At 37.8% G+C, this 10,135-nt stretch overlaps 3 protein-coding genes across 6 annotated transcripts; 2 read left to right on the top strand and 1 right to left on the bottom strand.

The window, feature by feature from the left end:
- The first annotated feature begins 15 nt into the window (after positions 1–15).
- LOC100883621 (uncharacterized) lies at positions 16–2,384 on the top strand. Its single transcript, XM_003702929.3, has 3 exons — positions 16–1,085; positions 1,202–1,453; positions 1,532–2,384. The coding sequence occupies exons 1-3, from the start codon at positions 524–526 to the stop codon at positions 2,176–2,178; spliced, it is 1,461 nt and encodes a 486-aa protein (XP_003702977.2). The 5' UTR covers positions 16–523; the 3' UTR covers positions 2,179–2,384.
- Positions 2,385–2,913: 529 nt separating this feature from the next.
- On the top strand, positions 2,914–5,191 carry park (E3 ubiquitin-protein ligase parkin). Its single transcript, XM_003702798.3, has 8 exons — positions 2,914–3,171; positions 3,264–3,468; positions 3,587–3,947; positions 4,014–4,215; positions 4,280–4,438; positions 4,514–4,636; positions 4,700–4,784; positions 4,861–5,191. The coding sequence occupies exons 1-8, from the start codon at positions 2,914–2,916 to the stop codon at positions 4,968–4,970; spliced, it is 1,503 nt and encodes a 500-aa protein (XP_003702846.2). The 3' UTR covers positions 4,971–5,191.
- Positions 5,192–5,441: 250 nt separating this feature from the next.
- Positions 5,442–9,904, bottom strand: byn (T-domain transcriptional activator brachyenteron). Of its 4 annotated transcripts, XM_012284430.2 has the most exons (8): positions 9,766–9,854; positions 9,618–9,709; positions 8,951–9,353; positions 7,671–7,766; positions 7,254–7,497; positions 7,042–7,195; positions 6,783–6,974; positions 5,442–6,680 (listed from the first exon to the last, which is right to left on the bottom strand). In XM_012284430.2, exons 3-8 carry the CDS (start codon positions 9,259–9,261, stop codon positions 5,902–5,904), a joined length of 1,776 nt encoding a protein of 591 aa, XP_012139820.2. In that variant the 5' UTR covers positions 9,262–9,353; positions 9,618–9,709; positions 9,766–9,854; the 3' UTR covers positions 5,442–5,901. The 4 variants fall into 4 exon arrangements, with proteins under 4 accessions (XP_012139820.2, XP_012139819.2, XP_012139821.2 ...); XM_012284429.2 differs by lacking the exon at positions 9,618–9,709 and having other exon boundaries at positions 9,766–9,904; XM_012284431.2 differs by lacking the exons at positions 7,671–7,766; positions 9,618–9,709 and having other exon boundaries at positions 9,766–9,904.
- Positions 9,905–10,135: the final 231 nt, after the last annotated feature.

Here is a 10,135-nt window from a genome sequence, read left to right as displayed (position 1 = left end):
CTTTGAAGAATTAACAGCGACTAGTTTTCTTAAAAATGCGTCATTTTAGAATGTATGTTCAACCTACGCATTCTTGTTTGATTCTTACCAGTGTACGTCAAAAAGAAGATAAATATTAATTTTTCTAATCGTTATCTAATTACTAACGTTCACAAAGACAAATTTCAGAAGACGGTTAAATTTTGAGTCAATAACAACTTCCGCATTGTACGTATATTTACGTTCAAATTTCAAAGACCTGTATACAATTCTTATTAGTTTAGTTCCGATCGTCGAGTAATATGGAACGGATAAACACATAAGAGTAGATCTCAAGAATTGGACATTTTTAAAGAACATGGAATGGTTGGACCATAAAACGGAAACGGAAATTGGAAACTCGGTATTGATATTAAACCTGATATAGGTTTGCACGTGATTCACGTGTACGTAGTATACGGGCCCTTGCAATATCCGGTACTTCCTGATGATATCGGAATTATCGCACGCTTTTGATACTACACGTGCATGACTCATTATCAAGATGTCTTCTTCGTTCGATAAATCTCAGAAAAAGCTGAAACGAAAAAGAAAGTCCAATTTTTGTAGTACGCCAGTAGTAACTGAGGGTAATAGATTGAGCAGTATAAGTATATCCGCAGTTGACACAAACTCCTCGTCGAGTGCGAAGACAGTAAATAAAGACATAATAAGAAGAACTATAGAAACGAAAAAAAAGACGAGGAGAAAGAAACAAAGGAGAAAAACGAAACGGAAGTCTAAAAAGGACTCTGACAGTGATTGGGAAACAAAGTGGGAACAGTCTGTTTATGATGAGACATTACATAGTTCTAACAAGAAAGCAGTTTCCGATTCCGACGATGTTTTGTTTATGGATGTAAAGTCTCCGGAACATGTTCGAGACGCTCCGCGCCTTCTTGACGATCGGTTGGAATCGCCGACTCTCCGATTTAATCAATGGCAGATAGAAAGTCCCAGAAAGATCACCTTTGCGGAAAATAAGGACACATTACCCTTAAAGGAATTGCCGTTTCTTATTTCACCAGTGGATGACTCTGATGACGAAGATCAACCATTATTTCTAAGTACTTAATTTTACTTGATAAGTATTAAATGTAATAGTTGATATTTTTAGTAGAATTAAGAAGAGAAGTCATCTTTTGATACATCTATAAATTACGTTTAAATTGTATCTTTTTAGAGAGAGATAATGCAGTGAGGACGTACCTAAGAGTAAGGAACCCAAGGCATTCCAAAAAACACGTAAGCATTGAAAAATGTAAACAATGGTTGATAGATGTGAGGGTTCCTACGACGTCGAGTGATCTACTCTGGGATAATTTCGTACAGAATAATTGTACAAACATTGGCAAGTACCTTGCTACCCCTTTAAATTACGAAAATATATCGCATACATCCTCGCATCAAGGAAAGAGTGGGGAGACTGGAAAAGGTAAGTAAAACAATAAAAATTTATAAATAAAACATTTAATAAATATTCATCATTTACTTACTAATTATAATTTAAAAGATGAAGACATCGATCTTAATGCAGTTACGAACGAAGGAGAGAAAAATTGGAAAGATTTTCAGTTACGCTTACACAAGGACATGAATGTCGTGCATGGACACTGGGATAAATCCTTAGGAAAATGGTCTCGAACATACGACGATTACTGTTTTCCTGCGCAGGAGGACGTGGAATTTGGAGGGAACAGTGGAACGGCACAACGGATGACGTTGAATCAGTTTCTCCATAAATGTAAAGCTGAAAAAGGAAAGGTAAAAGAGAATTCGAGTCCTTTAAGAAGCCCACGTAATGTCGAAAAGGATTCAAATGGAACGAGAAACAAAAGAAGGCTTGAATGTTTTGAATTCAAGTCTAAACGTTCGAGGACTATGGCGGCAGATATATCAGATTCGGAATTGCAAAGAATCAATGAGCTTCGTAAGTTCGCATCACGATTGAATGCGAAAGAAAAAAGTTTCCCTAATGAAATGTCGTTAGATGAAACTACAACGACATCTAGGTTGTCAAAGTTGAAGAGAGTAAAGAAACACGAAAACGTCACGAGAAGACAAAGAATAACCGCGAAAAATAAACCTGCGATTAGGACGGTAGAAGTGTTATCTACCGTACGATACAATAAAGAAACACAAGCATGGGAGCATATTTAAATAGCATTTAAATAAAATATCCTGATAGTATTAATTTATTTATGAAATTTACGTTTACATTTAATGCAAAGTATTCAATATCGTTAAATATTGAATATTCTGTAGCGGCGATTTTGTTATATATTTTTGTATACAAGTTTTTTTATTGTATATTTTGGAATGTATTGCTATGTATCGAACGAAATATAATCGTGTTTATACCTAAAGACGTGGAACTTCTAATTACGCTTGTATATTTTAAGTAAGGGACCTTACCACTATTTGCTTTCGCATATGTGAAGTTGATCATTTTCAAATCCGAAACTTACAATCTTCAGTTTCTAAAAGATCAGATATCTAAATTTCCAAGTTTATAAATATACCGATTCCCAAGTTTTTCTAAATTTGAAATTTTACAAGGTAAGAACGAACGAGTGGCGCGTTTCCTTCTCCTACAGCGCCATTTTACTTGTCACGCGCTATATGTACATGATTTCAAACATCACTGCGAGAGAGGTTATAATTAATTAAGATGTGACATATTACATGTATATAGTACGCTTGAAACTGTTATACGCTTTAATAAAGATAAATGGTTATTAAATTAAATATTCGTAGCTGTTTATTCTGTGACAATTTTCATTGCAGCTATTTTAGCATTTAAATATTGTTTTATTTTTAGCTTATACGTTAAGTCAACTTTCTGTCTATTTCTTGCTTTAAAGATCGAAATAAACGACGTTCGAAGTAATTGGTATGAGTTTCCTTTTTGACTTCATACGGAACGTGTTTTTGACAATGTTACAATTAATTTGGTTTAGTAAACGAAAAGTAACAAATTTGCTAAGTATATATGTGAAAACAAATACGGGACGCACAATTGCCGTCGATTTAGATCCAAAATGGGACATAAAAAATGTAAAAGAAATAATAGCATCACGAATGGGAATATCGCCTGAAGATATAAAAATAATATTTGCAGGTAAAGAACTCCATAATTCAACAATAATAGAGGTAAGTTTATTTATACCATAAGTTAATTCTGTTGACAATCTATATTTTTAAAGTATAAAACTGCTTACATATAATAACCTCACTTGCTTTAGGAGTGTGATTTGGGTCAACAAAGTATCTTACATGCGATTCGGACTCAGTCCCACAAGCTTAATAAAAGCAGGGACACAACAGCTACCATCGAAGAATTATCAGAATCATCTGAATTAAATGAGAGCGGTGGGAAACCAATGAATGAAACTCTTACAGATTTACCTTTTGATGAATCAGATACACAAGAAAATTCATCCTTGGAAGGTAGAATAATCCTAGCCATTTAAAGGATAAAAACAAATGGTTAAAGTGAATATTTACTGACTGTAGTTCTTGAAATACCAAAGACACTTGTAATCTCATAAAAATTTTTTGTTTGTAGAGAAAAAAGAGAATAGAGCTCATTTTTTTGTCTATTGTTCAACACCATGCAGAGCTGTCACGGTTGGAAAATTGCGGGTAAAATGTGCAACCTGCAACAGTGGAGCAGTTACTGTAGACAGAGATCCTCAAAGCTGGCTAGATGTATTACAACCACAGAGAATAACTGTTCACTGTGAAAATGATTTTTGTACTGCACCTAAATTGATTTCTGATGATACAGAATCTCAAGTTCTGTATGCACGTTTCTATTTTAAATGTGGAAAACATGCTAGTCTAGGGGAAGAAGATGAAGCTGTTCCTCTTTATCTTGTCAAACCAAATTTAAGGAAGATACCTTGTCTCGCATGTACAGATATTGGGTAATTAATATGAATATTACAGACAGTAAGAAATAGAAAGATTCTTATGCAGAATTATTTTAATAGAGACATGGTGTTAGTTTTCCCGTGTGAGGCAGGCCATGTAACTTGCCTTGACTGCTTCAGAGATTATTGCTCAGTTCGTTTAAGAGAACGTCAATTTCAGTTTGATGAAACTAGAGGATATTATACTTTGCCATGTCCAGCAGGATGCTCAGATTCTTTTATACCAGAGGTCCATCATTTTCACCTCCTGACTCCAGAACAGGTATTTAATGATAAATATATGAATTTTTAAGTACCTTTAAATATTAATAACATATGTGTTACAGTATGAACAATACCAAAGATTTAGTACAGAAGAATATGTTTTACGTGCTGGTGGACTTTTGTGTCCAAGACCAGATTGTGGTATGGGTATTATACCAGCATCTCCAGATGATGGCAGTAACGACGAATGCAGAAGAATTCAATGCATTGGTGGTTGTGGGGTAATTATATACATAAAACATTTTACAAAATGAAGAAGGAAGATCTAAATATTAATTATATATTATCGGATTTAGTATGTCTTTTGTAGAAGATGTTTACAAGGTTTCCATCTAGGGGAGTGTGAATTGCAACCATCTGAATCTCTCAATGGACCACAGAAATCTGGATATTCTGTTGATCCTGAAAGAGCTAAAGATGTAAGTAGATCAAATTTTTTGTTTATATTGATACAAAAATTTACTCAATTATATCTTATTCAGGCAAAATGGGATGAAGCTAGTAAGAAAACTATACAAATTTCAACGAAACCGTGCCCGAAATGTAGGACACCAACAGAAAGAGATGGTATTCTATTATATTACAATTTGTTCAATAATGAGTAATTTTATATTTTAATATGTATTGAAATATTGTGTTTAAGGTGGATGTATGCACATGGTTTGCACCAGAGCAGGATGTGGTTATCATTGGTGTTGGGTGTGTCAGACCGAATGGAATAGAGATTGCATGGGCAATCATTGGTTCGGTTAATGTATAATCTTGTGTACAATTATCTTCAGTTTGTATAAATGTATAGAAGTTTAAAAAAATTTCATTAAGAAGTAGATATTATTTATGATATTATGTGCAAAGGAATTGGATAGGATCTGGATACTTCCTGAAATGAAAAATATTTTAATATATACATTTTCAGTGTACCATTTTGTAATTATATAAATCATTGATTTATTAAAATTTTTTGTAATTGTAAATTGTCGCTACGATCAAATTAAATTATTTCCTGTACACGTACAGTTACAAGTTTATATTTGTATATAAACTTTTAGAAAGTTCTTACGAACAAAATGTGAAAGTGCCTTCATTGCTTTCAGTGTAAAAAAGAGGAGCTGAATAGGTATGAGCATCTGTCTATGAATAAATTATTGTACATCATGTATGAGCAAATCGTTGCAACATTTCTTTGTACATCTTTTATCTTTCAGGAAGGTGAAACGATATGTGCACGTTTAGCATATTTTATTTCAATGATTATCCTTAATACATATCATCTAAAAATATTAAGACACGATCTTGGGACGGATTTATTTCTGAGAAATCGATATTCAATTTTTTATGAATCAAGCACTAAATAAAACTTCTCTGTGCCTGTACCCTTCACATCCACTTCTCATGTTACCAAAATATTTCAAGTTATCAATTGTTTGTATTGCACTCAATTGGGTACCGCGACAAATTAATATGTAATCTCTAGGGATGTGCGAATACGAACTACTTATCTAGGTCGTATACTTCACATTAGAAACATTTTCAAAGTTACACCTCCTCAAATTCATCCGCAGCCAATCTAAATCTTTGACATTAGGCTACTCGCAGATCCCTAGTATTCACTTGACTATCGGGATAATATGTATAAAAATCAAATAGTATTTCTATTTCGTAACGAAACCATAACGTACTTCGATCAAATCGCCGTAGTTTGTGGAGCAGGAGGTGGTGTCAGAGGCGTCCAAGCCGTAGTTTGATGATCATTAGCCGCGATATCGGAGTCTTGTCGATGATGTCTATCAATGACCGTCGTCAGATATCTCCTATTCTCATCGGACTGCACATCATTCAACGTGTCCGTATTTTGATCCGAATAATTAACAGATATATGATGGTCCTTGGGGGGAGCGTCGTATTCGACACTAACGGGAGACACCGTCCCGGTCTGCTGTATCGGTTGCAGGTGCAACATCTGAGAGTGATGATGTTGAGGATGACGGTCAGGCGTCGTCGATTGAACAGGCGAGGCGTGATACTCGTGGACAACATATTCATCAACCGGAGGGACTGCATCCGTGCCATTTGGATGCAACGAATGATGCAATCCCGTATGTGGAATCGACGCGTACGACGACATCTGATGATGCAGGTGCAGATTGAGATTCAAGTAGGATTGTTGCTGCTGCTGTTGCTGTTCCGAGAGAGCGGTCGGGTGGATCCAAGCGGAGGTATCAGTGCAATGGCTGTGCTCTTGAGGAACAGAAGACAGATTCGAAGGCACGTATAAGGTGCACCCTGTGGCTGTGGTAGGTGACGCGGTACCAACGACGCCTCTACTGAACACCGAGTGCGACGACGAGGTGGGCGACGGCGACGGAGAAGTGGGCCACTCTTGCGATGCAGGTAAACAGGCTGGGTTCAAGTTTTGCAGGGACTCTGGACTTCTTGGCGACCAACCTGGCGTTGCTACGTATGCTGTGTAACAAAAAGCAAAAAGTTAGCTGATTCTTTTATTGACTTTGCAGATTAAAAATTATAGAACACTATTATAGAAAATGAATAAGCTTAAGGACTTACCATCTTGAATGTACTTGTGTCTGAGGGTATACGGCGTCGACCTGCAGGTATTCCTGTGGCCAGCCGTGGAGACGGTGCAGGGATTAGAGAGATGATTGTTGACCGTCACTGATGCCTGGTTTTGAGCAGCCGCGATGGCGGTGTTGTACTCGTACCCCATGGTAGGTTGCGGCAAAAACCAAGCCCCGGTGTCTGTAAATTTATTTCATTTATACATCTCTGTTACTGTACCATTTCTGTTTAAGAAAAATTTACTAACACTGTGGGTAAGTCTGTGGATCAGCAGGCCTCTCCTTAGCATCAAGAAACGCTTTAGCGAAAGGATTGTATTTTATCTTCAGGTTCGTCACTTCTTCGTTCTGGTAGGCCGTCACCGCTATGAATTGTGTTTCAGGATAACGGTAAGTGAGCACCTGGACAAATTCATAAATCAAAATCTCCACTTTGCGCACAATGGTAACTTATTTATACCGTTCTTTGTTCCACAGCGTCTACTCGAACTAGATGAACACGGGGCTCGTATTTGTGCAAGGAATTCAACATTATCTGCCCGTTGCCGTTCGATTTGTTCGTCAGCTTCACCTTCGCGAACGACACAGCCTCCTTCATCCAATGGGATCCAAAGTTCGGACTCTCGGGGTGAATGTAAATCGGGTTCGGAGGAGCCACCTCTGCCTTTCCACCTGGCACCCACTCTCCGTTCACGTATTTCCATCTGTCAGAAATAAATTTGGTGATCACTTTGATAAATAGAGGTTACATAAATTCAGTCCGACATTGTATGCAAAATAATGTTCTAATCAGTTTAGAATCGCGCTCAGTACCGTTGCTCCAGGAAAAAGATGAGATAACAATTTACGACGTCCACCACGAGTAATTGTGAATTACCTGTGTGGATCCACCTGAACGAACTCCAGCAGAAGAGTGTACATAGCTTTCGGCTCTAGTCCTCGCGCAACAACCTTAACAACCGGGAACATTCGTCTGGAAATAAAAAGAATGAATGACCTTCCGCGAGAACGTGTTATCTCGATCTAAATTGAACATTTGATGGTACTAGCTACCAGATGATAATTCTGTAGAATGATAACGAAACTCGCGGCCCAGAAGGAACGGAAATTGTATAAACACTAATGAAAGTAACACCGAAGGCGGCGAACAGCAGAAAGAATCGAGCCGGCGGTAATAAAATTTTACGATGCTCACGAAATCCTGCGTAAAACATTCTCCGGTTGAGCTGTAACCTGCGGACAGTTTGCCTGCTCATGAAGAACGCGGTCGACAAACTGTAATCCTTTTTAATAATATACCAATCGTAAAAAGTAGTCGGATACAATCTAACGAATATCTTTTGATCCGCCGCGCCGGCTCGCGACAACCTTGTCCGGTTTTTTCACTCTTTTTCCTTTCATTCGGTTTATGACAAACGTTATGTTGTCACTAATAACTTATTCGATTTTGATTGCCTACAGTTGCGCATATTGTTACTTTATGACTGATAACAGTAGCTGTTAAATAATATAACGAAATACAGCGTGGATAAAATGTTGTAAGATCGACAATTGTTATATTTAAAAACTTTTATGATTTTGTAAAATTACCAATTTGTTACTAAATTCATAGATCAATTGTAAGTACCAAGCGTAATGAGTATCAATTGTAATGAGTTGTTTATGAGACATAATTCTGTAGGCTCTTACAATGCAATGGTTAAGCAGTCATCGAGTAATAATCAACAAGAAGTAATTAATCCACTAAGCATCAATGATGACCGCGTTATTTGCACGTTTAAAATAGCAGCGTTGAAGAAACGTCGAAGAATCATCTCGTAGAAAGATCCCAAGATGGCTCTCCGTCGCGCGTAAAAATGTATTAATTAGAGCATGGGTGCGAACAAGGTAGAAGGTAAAAATAATAGTTCATATACACCGCACAGAGGAGTAGAAAAAATGAACGTGCAGAATGGAAAAAAAGGATTGTTACAAAACGTTACGAGAATTTAGATGATTCATCCGGATGAATATTCCACGAATAATTAGTAAATAGAAATCTTTCCGTAGGCATTTCACGAAAAAATTTACCTAATCGCATCGCCAATTACAGTACCGTTTGTATTTCAAACCACACTTCAATTTTTAAGTCCCATTTCCAGTGAAATTTTCCCTCACCTTCCGTTTTTGGTAACAATCATTTCATTGGTGAGGCACTGGAACTTGGTCCAAAGATCTCTGTCCTCGAGCGACAACGAAAGAGGTAGTCCTTGATTTCCGCTGACCGTCATGCCAGCCAGATTCTGTCCAGAAACCACCATTCTATCTTCGTTCTGTTCTTCGCGATCTTCTTCAGGCGTTCCTCGATTTTGTCTGCCGATTCTGTTGTTTCGATCCCTTTCGCGCTCTTCGTGCGCTTCCCTCTCGCGCTCTCTTTCGCAACAGGACGAGCGGGCTGGAGAACCAGGAGTGGCTGGTGCCGGCTGCATTTTCTTCCTCTTCGACCTTCTGGGTTCTTCCTTCCGAGTTTCGGGACTCGGAAGATGTTGCACTAGTTCTTCTGTTTCGATGATTCAAAATCCTGGAAGGAGAGGTGCACGTTAGGGTTGTTATGGGTTCGAGTTACCAACACTACTGTTTCACTATTTATTTTGTCATTAAGTATGATATTAAGGTAGTTGTATCACAAACCTTTATTACGAAACTTCTTCAAACTTTGGATGTACATAATATTAATAACTAATTATTAGTATCATTTGAAAGGAATTAACTGAATTTAAAATAGCATGTATATTAATGTAATAATACATGTAGTAACATGTATATTAATAATCACCACGATTACCTCATTTGTCAAAGTGACCAACTTTCGCGATACAACCACCTTAAGTCCTTATCCCGGTAATTTTGGAGTTACAATTCTGTCCACTAGTGTACCTACGCATAAATAAGAGATACAAGCGGTTGTTATCGGGTGTCGGTTTTGCACTTACCCGAGAAAAGAACTTCCGCTTGATACAGTTCGATGAAGAATTACCGATTCTCAAGGATGTCGAGAAAAGTGAAAAGGGACGGGGAGTATTATCCGTTCGCGAGGACTATCCGATTCCGTAGCCGCGTGGTCGTGCTCGTAACACTTGGGCGCGATATTTCACACTAGTCGGCGAAGACGAGACCGAAGACTGACTGCTGACATATCGTCGTCTCTGTTCGACGACGTTTCTTCTCCTCTGTTCGACGATGGTACCTTCGGTGAACCGTCCAATCGATGCCCGTGCACGGTTCTCCTGTTCCTTGGACGCTAATTAAACTGTAAATTAGGAAACTCCGGGGGCAAGATGGCGGCCAGGAGGCCTCGAAACG

This window comes from Megachile rotundata, chromosome 8 (assembly GCF_050947335.1).
Source record: "Megachile rotundata isolate GNS110a chromosome 8, iyMegRotu1, whole genome shotgun sequence".
Lineage (NCBI taxonomy): Eukaryota > Metazoa > Arthropoda > Insecta > Hymenoptera > Megachilidae > Megachile > Megachile rotundata.
Note: the sequence above shows the minus strand (reverse complement) of the source record. Positions and strands in the feature narration are given on the sequence as shown.